This window comes from Guillardia theta, assembly GCF_000315625.1.
Source record: "Guillardia theta CCMP2712 unplaced genomic scaffold GUITHscaffold_79, whole genome shotgun sequence".
Lineage (NCBI taxonomy): Eukaryota > Cryptophyceae > Pyrenomonadales > Geminigeraceae > Guillardia > Guillardia theta.
Genome location: NW_005434595.1, coordinates 178,179 through 191,827, shown reverse-complemented (window position 1 = coordinate 191,827; position 13,649 = coordinate 178,179). Strand labels below are relative to the sequence as shown.

The 13,649-nt window shown below is 53.0% G+C and overlaps 5 protein-coding genes across 5 annotated transcripts; 3 read left to right on the top strand and 2 right to left on the bottom strand.

Annotated features, from left to right (window-relative positions):
- Nucleotides 1-1,508: 1,508 nt before the first annotated feature.
- GUITHDRAFT_114894 (hypothetical protein) lies at nucleotides 1,509-2,727 on the bottom strand (the record flags this gene model as incomplete). The annotated part of the gene is made up of 9 exons (XM_005825939.1): nucleotides 1,509-1,513; nucleotides 1,560-1,632; nucleotides 1,686-1,729; nucleotides 1,787-1,849; nucleotides 1,903-1,954; nucleotides 2,009-2,143; nucleotides 2,232-2,321; nucleotides 2,377-2,646; nucleotides 2,695-2,727. The coding sequence occupies 9 exons, from the start codon at nucleotides 2,725-2,727 to the stop codon at nucleotides 1,509-1,511; spliced, it is 765 nt and encodes a 254-aa protein (XP_005825996.1).
- Nucleotides 2,728-3,763: 1,036 nt separating this feature from the next.
- Nucleotides 3,764-5,447, top strand: GUITHDRAFT_114893 (hypothetical protein; the record flags this gene model as incomplete). Its single annotated transcript, XM_005825938.1, has 10 exons — nucleotides 3,764-3,836; nucleotides 3,927-4,069; nucleotides 4,127-4,427; nucleotides 4,476-4,570; nucleotides 4,637-4,783; nucleotides 4,927-5,023; nucleotides 5,069-5,112; nucleotides 5,156-5,195; nucleotides 5,267-5,337; nucleotides 5,385-5,447. 10 exons carry the CDS (start codon nucleotides 3,764-3,766, stop codon nucleotides 5,445-5,447), a joined length of 1,074 nt encoding a protein of 357 aa, XP_005825995.1.
- A 3,348-nt stretch (nucleotides 5,448-8,795) lies between these two features.
- GUITHDRAFT_143818 (hypothetical protein) lies at nucleotides 8,796-10,249 on the top strand (the record flags this gene model as incomplete). Its single annotated transcript, XM_005825937.1, has 11 exons — nucleotides 8,796-8,798; nucleotides 8,842-8,905; nucleotides 8,963-9,097; nucleotides 9,225-9,313; nucleotides 9,358-9,411; nucleotides 9,480-9,536; nucleotides 9,581-9,728; nucleotides 9,783-9,860; nucleotides 9,915-9,970; nucleotides 10,020-10,085; nucleotides 10,136-10,249. The coding sequence occupies 11 exons, from the start codon at nucleotides 8,796-8,798 to the stop codon at nucleotides 10,247-10,249; spliced, it is 864 nt and encodes a 287-aa protein (XP_005825994.1).
- A 213-nt stretch (nucleotides 10,250-10,462) lies between these two features.
- On the top strand, nucleotides 10,463-11,160 carry GUITHDRAFT_154541 (hypothetical protein). The gene is made up of 5 exons (XM_005825936.1): nucleotides 10,463-10,481; nucleotides 10,561-10,671; nucleotides 10,719-10,850; nucleotides 10,903-10,965; nucleotides 11,016-11,160. Exons 1-5 carry the CDS (start codon nucleotides 10,476-10,478, stop codon nucleotides 11,064-11,066), a joined length of 363 nt encoding a protein of 120 aa, XP_005825993.1. The 5' UTR covers nucleotides 10,463-10,475; the 3' UTR covers nucleotides 11,067-11,160.
- Nucleotides 11,161-12,402: 1,242 nt separating this feature from the next.
- Nucleotides 12,403-12,753, bottom strand: GUITHDRAFT_76661 (hypothetical protein; the record flags this gene model as incomplete). The annotated part of the gene is made up of 1 exon (XM_005825935.1): nucleotides 12,403-12,753. A coding segment is annotated over one exon (351 nt), but the record flags the coding sequence as incomplete, so codon positions are not given.
- Between the last annotated feature and the right edge of the window lie 896 nt (nucleotides 12,754-13,649).

Here is a 13,649-nt window from a genome sequence, read left to right as displayed (position 1 = left end):
CTTGACTTGATCTGATCTGTCAGGTACTGCGGCACATCGCTGCCCCATCACTTCCAGGCCCCTCACCTCACGGTCGCTTGTCCCAACTACCTCATCGAGTGCCCTCACTCGCGCATCGGATGCGCATGGAAGGGCACGAGGATGGCGTGTGAAGAGCACCTGACCTCCTGCATGTTCGAGAAGCTCCGAGACTCCATCTACGCCAACGCCATGGAGATCGCGGGCATACAGGAGCTCATCATGGAAGGCACGAGCGACGTCAACCAGGCCCTGAGGGACAAGTCGCAGGTTCTCGTCGCGCAGGCTCAGGTGCCGAAGCTCTTCAAGTCGCTGGTAGGGCACAAGAAGCCTCTGACGGCGATCACTGGCCTGCCCTCCGGTCGCGTCCTGGCGACAGCAGACGAGTCGGGCATGATGAAGCTGTGGAACATCGATAGCTGCGAGGAGGTTGACGCTATCCGAGTGCACAAGGCTGAAGTGAACTGCCTGCATGCCAGCTCCGTGTTCCCGTCCCTCTTCTTCAGCGGCGGATCCTTCCCCGATGATTCCCTCAAGGTCTGGGACAGCGCAGACTACAGCTGCCAAAAGTCGCTGCTAGGAGGAGGAAAGGCGTTTGCGGTGAACGGGATAGCGGGGAATCGCTACGGGGATGGGGAGGAGGACGCGGCGCGACTGTTCAGCGTTGACGACAGCGGGCAGCTATGCGAGTGGGACATAGAGCAAGGAGTCTGCGTCAAGAACGTGTCTGGACATGCGCTGGGGGTAAAGGACATAGCGGTCAGAGACAACATAATCTTGACTGGCTCTCTTGACATGACAATCAAGTGCTGGAACGTGGGCAACTTTGAAAACCTGTTCACGTTGGACTGCGAAGGAGATTCATGCATGAAGGTTCACTGCATGAACGACTGGGTCGTCGGGGCTGGGACCACTTCGATCAAGGTCTGGGACCTCAGGACCAGGAAGCTCTACAGGGTGTTGGACGGAGTCAAGTCGCCGATGGCTTGCGTTGACGGCAGCCTGTTCTGCGCCACCTTCAACAAGCCGCATGTCATCCAGGTGAGGGCGAGCTGAGGTCTTGCGCCCTTCATCTCACTAAGTTGACAGGTCTGGGACATATCCAGCAGGGACCCCAGGCAGTGGGCTGTTGTTGACATGCTGAGTCATCATACGTCAGACGTCACGGCGCTCGCCTGGTTCCAAGGAGGACTTTACTCCGGCTCTCTTGACAAGACGGTTGCCGTGTGGTCTACCAAGTCCAGCTGAAAGGGAGGGAGGAGGAGGAGAGAGAGAGAGAGGAGGGAGAGGAGGAGGAGTGGAGGGGAGGGGGAGGGAGAAGACTGGGAGAGGAGGAGAGAAGCAGGAGGAGGAAGAAGGAGGGAGAAGGAGAGAACAGGAGGGAAGGAGAAAAAGGACGAAGATGGACCCAGCGTGATAGTGAGAGTGAGAGTGAGAGTGAGAGTGAGAGTTGTAGAGAAGGAAATGCGTTTATTCGAGAATTCATTGTTTCACCCTGCCCCCACACTCAGTGCAAATTTCAACATGTCGATTCTGCCAACCTTTTCTCTTGCAACGTAGGAAAATTTCCTCCCTTTCCTCAGGCGCTGAAGTGTTCAGCTCGTTACAGTCTTGCTGTTGCGGGTTGTCAAGTCAGGAATCTCGTCATGTTTTCACAAGCTCGTTACCATGAGGTTTTCAACGTCGATGACTAACAGATCTTCATCGGTGCCTGTTCAGACGCTCTCTGTCAAAACCTTCTGCTGTTGAACAAGAACAACGAGCGTACCATGTTGTTTCCGCGCATGCTCCAATGCGTCTTTCTGAATGAGCCTTCGTTCTGCTTCAACTCCTTCGCATCCAAAACATGGTCAGGGATGGTGACTGAGCGAGGGGACTTGCTACCAGGATCTGCGATCTCGAACATCTGCTTCTCTGTATGGTATGCGATCAAAATCTGTCAAAGGTGTCAACTCAAAGATGTTTGCTCTTTCAGAATCAAGAAGCTGACCACATAATGCCCAACAAATCCAGTGTCGATTCCAACGGAAGGCAAGGAGTGGGGCATGCGTTCAGTGCCCTGCCCTGCCTCCTCCCCTGTCTCCGACTGCTTCCCCTTCAACATGGCAGAGGCGTCGGCACAGCCCTGCCAAGCATCTCTCAGCATCGGCACAGCAGCCAAGGAAACGAGCAGCCAAGGAAAGCCTTGCCTGCTCAAAGAACAGTGTATCCACCAGTATCATGATGACACAAGTATCCTTCACGAGCGCCTCGATGATCTGGTCTATCACGAGTGACTTCAGCTCAACATGCAGGCCTCGTGCCTAGTTCCACAGCATCAGTCAGTTCACATCACATCCCTGGTCACCACCACCCCACCGCTGCATTGTTGAAGAGGTCGTTCACCCTAGAGGCATCACTCTGCAAATTCTCTTTGTAATACTCGATCTCAGTGTACGATTGGTTTGCTCCCCACGTGATGGTGTAGTATCGAGCCTTCACCCCGAACCCATGCAGCAGGAAGGCAAGGTCGATGGACCATGTGCTCTTCGTCGGGCACCTCCTAGTCAGAGCCGAGAAGGACTGGGGTCGGTTGACCCACTTCAAGCACATCTGGCAGCACACTAGTCCGCAGTCCCAGTCATAGCGCTGACGTACATGAGGGAAGTGTTCCTTGCTGACTTTGGTGGATCTGACCTGATCCTTGTCGATCGCAGTCACATGCTCCATTGCAGCCACGTGCTTCCTCACATATCACAGCGGAGCGAGACTGGAGGCGGAGGGTAAAGGAAGGGGATGAGAAGGAGGATGAAAGCGGTGAACGATAGTGAGGAGAGAATGAGAGTATGATGACAACTCAACCAGGATGGAGTGATGAGGAGTGGAGGGAGTCAGAACGACGGAGATGGCGAAGATGATGAAACAAATAGGGGAGAACGAAAGGGAAAGGAAAGGCAGGGAACAGGGGAGGCACGCAGAAGCAAGGAGAAAGAAGATGAAGAACCAAGGTGTAGATTAGTTGGAGATGGAGTTGGAGGTAGAGTAAGGTACGGAAGGTAGAGGAAGGTAGAGAACGTGGAGAGTTTGAAGGGTGGGGGAGGAGGGAGGAGGGAGGAGGGAGGAAGGAGGAGGGAGGAGGGAGAGGAGAGAGGAGAGAGGAGACAGAGGAAGAAGAAGACAGGGGAGTAGTGAAGGAGAGGGAGGGCGAGGGCGACGGAAGGAAGGAGGGGGGCGGGGAAAAGGAGGGGAGGGAGGGTCTGAGAAGGGAGGACTGATTGCTGCCCCATTGTTGTACTAAATGATTGGGTAATTGTTCTTGCTGTCTTTCTTCCTTTATCTTTTCCATCCACAGCGATCATAGAACAGATTTTCATCCGCTATGCACGTACTGGTGGTCGGCGCAGGGCCCATCGGCCTTGAGATGGCGGCGCATGCGACGAGGGAAGGTAAGAGGATGCAGAGGCAGGGGAGAAGGAGGAGGAGGAGGATGAAGAGGATGATGTTGCACAGACGGTAGAGGGGGAGGTCGCGATCGTATAGATGAGGAGGCAGGCGCGCAAGGATATAAGGTGCTGATGGATCATGTGGTGGTGGAGGAGGAGGAGTCCCCGATGTTAAGACGGACAGGATAACAGGAGGGCTGAATGTTATGCTGATGTTCCTGATCCCAGGGTTTGACGTCGTCTTACTGGAGAAGGGACCTTGTATCGCTTCGAATATAAGAGAATGGGAGCACGTCGAATTATTCAGTCCTTGGTCCTTGAACATGTCAGAGTGTGGAAGGGAGATTCTGAAACAGCGAAATATTCCCCTCCCTCAGATGGATCTGTTCCCTACAGGTGATAGAAGCGACGCTCTGTCTTATTGCCTCAAAGTTTGTTGTGGTCATGGTGTTATGTACCTCTTGTGTGACTCACCGGCATTTGTAGGCTCACAGTACATCTCTTCCTATCTCGAACATCTCGAACGGTACCTGCAGGATAGTGGAAAGTGTCAGATCCATCTCAACTGTGAAGTCTTGTCGATAGGAAGATCTTCCTTCCTTAAAAGGGAACACATAAACAGCAGCAAGGTGTGTGTATGACGTTCCCTAGGATCATGTCACTAAACTCTCCCTCGTCCTTAACAGCGCAAGGGAGCCACCTTCCGTGCTCTGATCTACAACTCCGCAGAGAACAAGGAGAGATTCATCGAGGATGTCCAGTTTCTTGTCGACTGCAGCGGAACCTGGAACCAGCCCAACCATGCTGGTATCGGCGGCATCCCAGCGCTAGGGGAGACCAGGATGATTAGCTCCGGGCTGATACGGCAGCACATCCCGAACAAGGAGAGGGATGCGAAGCTCTTCCTTGGCAAGACGGTTGCCCTCATAGGGTCAGGGGCGTCAGCTATCACGTCGCTCAACGCGCTGTCGAGCATGGCGAACCAGGGTGAGTTGGGAGGAGCCTTCCTTGGGGGATGATGGTGTGAAGCAGCAGGAGAAGATGTGGAAGTTGTTTGGATCGTGAGGAGGGGAGGGGAGCCATACAGTCGAGTAGCTGATGATCCTCTCCCGCAACGAGATCTGTTGTACGTGAGTTCTATCACTTCCTCCCTTCCCTTGTCGTGCCTGGAAGCCCCTGACAATCTGAATGCTCAGAGCAAGGGGAATGAAATTTCCCGTGGCAATCATCAAGTGTTGGGAGGCCGAGTCAAAGTTTCATACTTGCAATGTGCGAATGTGCTTGAGTTCCAAGAGAAGGAGCTCGGGGCAGGCAAGAAGGTTTCCATCTCCTTGTCCATCCAGGTGAGCAGGAGGAGGGAGAGTAGGGAGGATGAGGCTGATGCAGGACGAGCGGGGGGAGGAGAGCGAGAGAAAGACGGTCGACGTTGATGTTGTGGTATGTTGTCTATCCTCTGGTACAAGAGCGCTTACCTTTTCCTTCACAGATCTCCAACTGCGGTTTCCGGCCCAACACCTCCATATGGGACGAGCTACAAGTACATCAGTGCTACGCCTCCTCCGGGCCTATGAAGCTGGCAGCTGGTGGCTGTGCTGGGGAGGGAGGGCCGCACTGACTTGGTTTGATAGCCCTTCTCTCAGCTGGAGGGGGAGGTGGAGACTGTCTCAGTCAGGTGGGCTCTTTCGACTTTGTCGCGCCGTGACGCTGAAGAGCAGAGCTCGCATGGGCCGGAGACTCTCTGCTCCCCTGAGCCAGGTAGGAGCTGGGAACCCTTGGCGTCTGCTCCTTCTGTCCTGTCCTGTTCCTGAGCAGACTGTGACCTCCAGGTTTCTTCGTTTTGGGCATGAAAAGCTATGGGAGGAGTTCTGCATTCTTGCTCAAGATCGGACACGAGCAGGTCATGTCAAATTTGACTGTTTTCTTGTCGTGATTGTCGAGGGTCAGGTGCGGGATGTGATGACTCTGATTGACAAGCAAGCCAAGGAGATTGTACAGACTGGTGGGTGAGGGGTGAAGGAGAAGAGAGATGTGAGACTGAGAGGTGAGTAGCTGAGCAGTGACTTATTGCTTCCTTTGAATTGAGAGAAATATAAAGTCTGGAAAAGAGGAATAGATGAAATATAAATTCTGGAAAGGAGGGATGGATAAAATATAAAATCTGGGAAAGGAGGAATAGATAAAATATAAAATCTGGAAAAGGAGGAATAGATAACATGGGAGACAGGAGGTCGACGACATGACAGCGAAAGACTTGGAGTTCAGCAGAAGAATTACTTTGTGAGAAAAGATAGAAATGATCTGCCGAGGGCTTCTGCTTCCATACCAGCAAAGCTCATGCTTTCAAAGAGCAGGAGGGGGTAACACCGTCCTCAGAGGAGGCAGAGCAAGTCGTACTGGATCGGGACATGAATCGTCGGCTGAGGACGAGGAGGGGGCGATAGGAGGAGGAGCCAGGGAAAGAAAGGAGCCCAGGGGATGGCTCCTCGCCTCCTCCTCTCTCCGAAGTGGATTTTCTCTGAGAGTGGAGAGGGCGAGAGCGGCAGCATTCGCTTCCTGCACAATCATCATTACTTGCGCCGTAAGAATGCACCCTCCTTTCACCTTCGAAGAAAACTGTCCCTCCTCCTCCCCCTCCTCTTCCTCTTCCTCTTCCTCTTCCTCCTCCTCAGACGCGCTGTGTGCAGAGCTCCCACTTCCCATGGAGTCGTCGCTCTGATGATCTTGGCGTATCTGCTCAGGGAGACTATCGTTGATCCTCCTTGCCTGTATTTCGCTCAAGAAATTGTTCTTGACCGTCGCTTTCTCCAGGTTCTTCTTCCTCAGAAGAATGCACTTCTTCTTCAATCGCCCAGATCCTCCAAACTTCGGTCTATCCATGCAGTACCTTTACAAAGAAGATTCACAACAACAGATTCCTCGACACCAGGATTGCTTTTCCCACCTGCATGTACCACAGGACACATCCTGCTTAGTCGCCCTCTTCGCCACTCGACGTCGTGCTGGCTGTTTCTCCTGCACACTTTGATCGGTCGACTGGAACGTGCCTGCTGAACTTCTCTGGCGAGACTTCGCATGCTGGACAAGCGAAGTCTGTGCATTGAGCAAAAAATCATTTCATGTCCGAGGTTACCAACAACTCCAAACCTTCTTTGGCTGCTTCATGTTGATGTGGAAATGAAAGCCGCCATTGAGCTGAGACTTTCTGCGCCTCATGATACGATGGTACTGACGCATGTGGACGAAAGTCACTTTCGGATCAGCCGCTTCCGGTACTGGGACGGGAGGAGGGAAGGGGTGATACATCCCTTCATGCATCCCTGGCAGCGTCAGCTTCAAGGGTATCAGGGAAGTAGGAGCTATAGGATGCGTCTCAAAGATCTCGCGCAGGCTCGTAGGACTTGGCCGGGACATGGGCAGTCGTAAAGTCCAGAAGGCACCTTAGCTCACAGTTGTTTAGACCCGGTCGATCCTCGTTGCCGGCAACCAGCTAAGACGTGCTCCGTCTCGACATCCATGCTTGCATCATGATCGCACTCCTCTCACACACATCTTCACACTCCATTTCGCTTCCTGCGGAAGCGCACAGAAGAGTTTCATGGATACGTGCATCGTTTCATCTTGCTGTTCATCTTGGCGCCATGCACTGGTCACCCGGAACTCCGGTTCCTGCTTCATATCGACCATGTTCGGGCCCGCCTAGGGTACTTTATATGGCAATCAAGGAAACCCCAATAAATGTTTGAATTTAAATATTTATCTGAAACTTCAAAATTATCTTTGAGCATTTCAAGTTGGAATCTTTTGGTTGGAACCCAAGCGCCCAACTTTCCTCGTTTTGAATTTTGAGCCAATGAGTCACCACCCCTCCTCTGCACATTGGATGGGTGGGTACTGCCCTCCCGAGTGGGCTGATGGAAGAGGGTCTTTGGTCGCGAGGGTGGGGTAGGGTGGTTCTCTTTTGGGGTTGGAGCATCCAGACGTAAGCTGCTCAATTATCGAATGTATATTGGGGGGTAGTGGTGGTAGGAAAGCAATTCAGGTGGTCAATCTGTACGGGTAAGTAGCCTTTTATGGGGGTACTTCGATGGAGGGTACGCTTGACAAAGGGGTAGAAAGAATTTGGGGTGGGTGGAAGATCGATGGGGGTAGAGGACATCTGTTCCGAAGGGTGGTGTCGGGACGGACAGCTGGAAAGAGGGGTATTGGATAAGGGAGGGTACTTTTGTACGGGTGGTGTAATCATGGTAAGGGGTGCTGGATCCTAGTTGGGTGGGTAGGAAGGGTGATAAAAATGTCATGAGGAAGATCGGGTGTTTGACAAGGAGGACATAGGGGGTAGGGACATTGTAGACAGAATGAGATAGGGTGGGGTATGAATTCAGAAAGTACGGGTATTTCTTCCTCATTTATTTGCGTAAATGTTAGGGTAGGGTAAAAGAATTACAAGAATTTGTCTGGGGTGGGTCATGGAAATAAGGGGTGGAGTTATTGTGGTAGGGGTACACATCGACGACCTGGTGGGTAGGTTTGAATCTGTACGGGTACGGAGGATACGATGGGGTGGGGGCTGGTGGGGGTACTTCGGCCTAATGGCTAATGGCAGCGTTGGAGGGAGAGAGCGGGCGCGGGGGCAATGGAGGGGTAGAAGATGCAGTGAGAGATGACAAGAAACGGGGGATTATGAAATGATAACATCAAGCAAACTGCGAAAGAACATGGATGCTGTCGAGGGGATGAAGGAGATGCATTAAACTCAGATTTGAACAAACGGGCACGCAGTGGGAATTTTGATTGCATGGCGGAGGGATACTTTATGGCTTTGATCTTGATTGCTCGTTCCACTGAGCATTGATTGCACAATCGAGTTTTGATTTGTTGTGAGAGAGGATAAATTCATTGCACAGGTTCACATTTGCATTGTAGTATGAGCACCACTGGGCAAGTGTTTTTCAAGATGGAATTAAGTCAAGAGATCGTGTAGTGGGATGGTCTTTATTCTTTTCATATCAAAAGGATGTCTCACTTGGTGAAACTTGGAGATCACTTCATGTGGATTTTCAATGCAGTTGCATGTTTGAATTTGACATTGCAAATCGATCAAGTACACTTTGAGCAAAACACTGGAACTGTGTCATGAGGATTTGTTGATTTTGTGTGTCTGTAATGTGAGCATTGCATTCTTTTCATCATAATATATGTCATCCGCTGTGTCATGGGGTTCATTTCGCAAGGCTCAATCTCAAACTGCCACGAGTTCTGACACCTGCTTCCAGATTGAACCGATTGGATGCGCCTTGCTTAGTGGGGGAGCCCATTGAATTCGAGGCAGAAAGCTGAGTTTTGCTGCACGACAAGATGGTTCGCCATCCCTCTCCTTGCCGCCTCGACTGATGCATCGTAGTTTGAGGACGATGAGGACGATGTCGGGCTCCCGGTTGGACACATGAGGGATGCGGAGGAGATCGGTGAGTCGATCTCTCATTCCTTTCCCGTCAGGCTCTCTGATACTGTCTGTTCTACAGAGAGCACGTTAGCGCCGCCTTTGAGCATGCGCTCTCGATCGTTGACAACGCAGCACAAGTTGGATCAGGTCAGTCATGCGTTGCCTGTTGCCCCGGACTTGTTTGAAGTGATCGAGATGCAGTTGGAGCGACAACGTGAGCTTGCCGCTCAGAAGCGTCAAGCACGGAAGGAGAATGACATCATCGTCAGCAAAGACAAAGGCAAGCAGCTGTCTGATCCCTCTGAGACGATAGGAATGTTCTGATGTCCCGTCTGGAGCAGGAGTTAAATCCTCTGGCGGACTTCGTATGATATCTACGGACAGCGAGGACGACGATGATGACGACGACGAGCGTTATGATAAGCAAAAGGTTCTTGCCCTATTGCTCTTTCACACGCTGAACCTTTCTTGAAGATTATGTCCTTGAATGATCGAGGTAGCACGATTAAGGCCATCGGTACCAAGAAGGTAATTCAATGTTCCTGTCTCAAACACATTCAGCCCTCCTCTGCTCCTTCTCATTCCTTTCTACCAAGGATGCTCACTTATCCAATGCCGAGAAAAAACTTCAAATGCTGGGCCTTTCCTCAGAGGTGAGGGATATAGGGTTAGGCTCGTTCTTGACGTGCTGTGCCAGGTTGATCATACCGATGAGCCAAAGGCTGGTAGCAAGGCCAAAGCAGATCCAGCTCCAAGTAAGAGGAAAAATTTTCTGGCGGAGGAGCCAGAGGCCGACAAAAAAGAGCCAGAGGATGCTGATGACGATGGCGAAAGTGATGGTGGCGGTATGCATGCAAAGTTTTTACTGAGTTGCATTGTGATTTTTCCACTTTCTCCAGGTCAAATATCTACTCTAGACGTTAGCAATGTGAAAGCATTCGTATTGAGAACGATTCCTCGAAGCCAGAACCAGCCAAGTAGCCTAGTCTTTTTACCCTTTGTCTCGTTAGGAGTAACTTGTTGACTGCCAGTCCAATGCTACATCAAAAGATTGCGATCGGGATTCCAAAAGCTTTGGCCTTCATACGTATGATAGTGAACTTGGTTGACGAAATTCCTAATTCCTCTTGCTCAAGGTGCTATATTCACAGGATCCTGACAAATTTTTGCTGTCTGGAAGGAGGAGAAAGAAGAACAAGCAAGTGAGTTCAGTGATAGTTTTGTGGATGCAGTTTTGTGACTGTCGTGACAGTCCACGTACTTAATATCAACGGATGAGAAGGACTTGGCACGGAAAAGGTGCTTCAGTCATCTTGATCAAGGATCCACTGATCTCCTTACAGCGACAGCTACACGGGGAAAGTGAAATCGAATTTTGTTGGTACAGAATTTACCATTTACGACAACGGAAAGAACCCGACTCGCAAGAAAGAAGAAGCCGAGGTTAGTCCTACTCAACCGGAGGAAGCGAGGGAGAGGAGGGGGGAGCGAGAAGGGGCATCGTCACTCAACATGGTTTCTCGCAGGTCCGTGTGGAGCTAGGGGTCGTTCAGTACGACAGGAATGTGCTTGGAAGCAATGGTCCCCGTAAGATGCAGGTGGATAATGGAGATGATGATGATGATGATGATGATGATGATGGGAAATCTTTGGAGTTTCACCTTGACCGCTGAGCAGGTCTGGCTGCCCAAGACTTCAAAGTCGGGAGAACGAGAAAAGATCCAACCCACGTCAGTGGAGGACAAGATGTCGTCAAAGATCAGCAAGGAACACAACTACATCCGTCTGGTGCCAAAGGAGTTGGAGAACCTTGACATGCACTGACTAGCATGCAGGTCAACAAGACTCCGAGATGGAACGAGAATCTCGGAGCCTTTTGCCTGAACTTCCAAGGACGAGTGACTGTTGCATCTGTGAAGAACTTCCAACTTGTCGACGAGAACAGCCCCGACCGTGTCGTCTTGCAGGCAAGCCAGGGATCGTGCTATTATCGTGCTGCTGTTTAACTGGGAGATGCAGTTCGGGAAGTGCTCGGAAGACATCTTCACGATGGACTACAGCTACCCCCTCTGTGCGTTGCAGGTGCGTTACCTCCCTCCTCGGTCTCCTCTCGTCACCTCCTCCTCCCTCAGGCGTTTGCTATCTGCTTGTCAAGCTTTGACCACAAACTGGCGTGCGAGTAGCTCAGCACGCGCTTGATGCAACAACGAGGGGAGAAGGAGATGTGAACTCGACCAGTAACTTTATGATAAACGATCAACATGAGATGAGAAGAGAGCGAGGGAGGAACAAGAGGAGCGGAGGAGGAAGACTGGAATTAGGCGAAGGAAGAAGGGGGATAGGATTGGGACAGCATAGAAGGGAGCGGAGTTAGCTTCAAGGCTGGTTGTTCTTAGCGTTCTGGATAGCTCGAACCCACCTCTTTCTCTCCTCCTCGGTGTTCGCAGCAAGGACTATCACTCCCGCTGGCAGCCGCAGCCGGACGGCGAAATCTTTACCGCAGGAGGGAAAGCTGACAAGCTCGTGCTTTAGGAGGAGCCGGACGTCGCACAAGTCAGCGACGTCGATGCGGTTCCTGACGAGTTGAACTCTCCTCAGCACTCCGTCGAAGAGCAGAAAGAGCCTGCGCTCCCAGTCGACCGACTTGAGTCCTCCGTTGGGAACCTTGAGGAGGAAGAGCCATCCCGTCATGGCATCAGAGGAGGAGGAGGAGGAGGAGGAGGATGCTTCCTCCATGTAGAGCCTGAGGGCTGACTCTGCTCTGTCTCGCACATGCCTTTTTGAGATCTCTCGCTGCAGCCCACTGGGAGGGCGGGAGGAGGTGAGGAGAGCAGTGAAGAGTTGGTGAGCTCGGCTGACATGCATGCTCATGTCCGCCGGCTCCTCCTTCACTTCCCCTCCTTCCTGCGAGGGCTGGGAGAGGAGGTAGTGCGACGAGTGATGTCTGACGATATGTGCGCTAATGGGCTCGTGATCGACGCCTTGCGGCTCGCTCTTGAGGAGGTGTACACTTCCTCGCAAATCTCCGCACACCAGGAGGCAGGAGCCGTGCGGAGGGGCAGGAGCAGTCTTCTCTACGTCGACGGTCAGGTTGGTGAGCTTGCTGCTGCGAAAGATGCTGGAGCTGTCGAAGGCGCGTGACGTAGTACGGCTGATGGTGGGGACCAAGGTCTTGGAGGGCCTCGTGCTCTGGGAAGGAGAGATGGAGGCGGGTTCCGGGAAGAATACCGCACATGCTGAGATGCCAGGATCGTCGACGAAGAAGGAGGAGGAGGAGGAGGAAGAGGTATGTTCCATAGCGGAGAAACGAGTTCCGAGGGGGTTGGACCAACTGAAGAGGATCCTCCCTTCCTCTAAGCTCCATCGCCACACGATGCCGTTGCTTCCTGACACGAGGATGGATCGGGAGTCTGGGGACCATGCAAGGCCGGTGATGTCGCAGAGGGAGTCGGCGAGGATAGGATGCGGCTGATGGTATGCTTGCTCCTGCTGCAGGCTCCACACATGAAGCGCTCCCCTCAGCCCTCCCGCCATGACTCTCTTGCAGCAGGGGGAAAAGCGAACGAGGGTAAGAGCTCCGCTCGTTCTCAGGATGTGGGTGGTGGTACCAGTCTCTACGTCCCACACGCGGCAGATCCTGTCTCCCCCTACTGACGCCAGCAGGAGCGAGTCGGAGGAGAACTGAACGTCCTGCACGTATGCTCCGTGCCGACCCTCCCACAGCTTCGGGTATGCATCCTTCCTGTCCAGCGACCACATGGCCACCGAGTGGTCGACGGACCCGCTGGCAAAGAAGCGGGAAGAGCGATCGCAAGCGCATGCAAGCACGGAGCCGCCATGAGTTGCTGTGAGGACGCGTCGAACTCTCATCCTCTTGATTTTCTTTCCCAGGAGGTTGCAGGCTGCGATGGTAGAGAAGATGTTGGGAGAAGAGCTGTTCACGCTCGCTTCCCCTGACGTGCTCTGGTTCCCGTCTTGCTGCTCCTCCCCCTCCCCTCCCGCTGCTCCTCCTGCCCCTGCTGCTGCTTTCTTCAGCGGGCTCGTCCATATGTTCCAGAGCACAGCTGTGTTGTCCATACTGCCAGTTGCCACGTTTGCCCCGTCCTCGGAGAAGTGAAGGACACGAATGTCCAGCTCGTGCATCCCAACGTCGACCAGCGCGAAGTCCATGTTGTCTGCGTCCCAGAGGTTGACGCGGTGCGTGCTCCAGGCTATGGCGAGGAGGCGGTTGGACAAGGAGGACATGGGATGGTCGGGCCGCAGTCTGGGAGCGAAGCGGGCGAGGACGACGATGCCGTAGTCGTTGTGGAGGAGGATGCGATGGGTTGGTTTCCAGGGTGAGGTGTGCCAGAGCTGGAAGACTCCTCCTCCTACCGACAAGGCGCGCGAGCCGTCGTGGGAGATGCTCACCTGAGTAACCGGCTTCAGGTGGGAGCTCCTCTCGGTGAAAAGACCGGCCTTGGACAGATTCCTCCCTCCTCCTCCTCCTCCTCCTCCTCCTCCTCCTCCTCCTCCTCCTCCTCCTCCTCCTCCAACCGACCCGACTTGGTGCAGGCTGGCGGTGGCTGAGGGCCTAACATGAATGTATTCCTAAGAGGAGGAGACAACGTTGACGATGGTCGACGACGGCGCAACGACCGTGTGATTCCTCTTTGTATTAATTGACGGCCACGACATGCTCCTCCAGAAGAACAACATCCTTCTTCTTTCTCTCTTCATCTCGTACAGTGTCGCCTCGGCCACCTCCTCTCCTCCTCCGCCATCTT

Bases quoted from the DNA above. Each gene is read 5' to 3' on its own strand.
- GUITHDRAFT_154541 (XM_005825936.1), top strand. The intron at 10,672-10,718 runs GTGCCAAAGGAG...ACTAGCATGCAG, and splicing joins AACACAACTACATCCGTCTG to GTCAACAAGACTCCGAGATG. The intron at 10,851-10,902 runs GCAAGCCAGGGA...TGGGAGATGCAG, and splicing joins CCGACCGTGTCGTCTTGCAG to TTCGGGAAGTGCTCGGAAGA.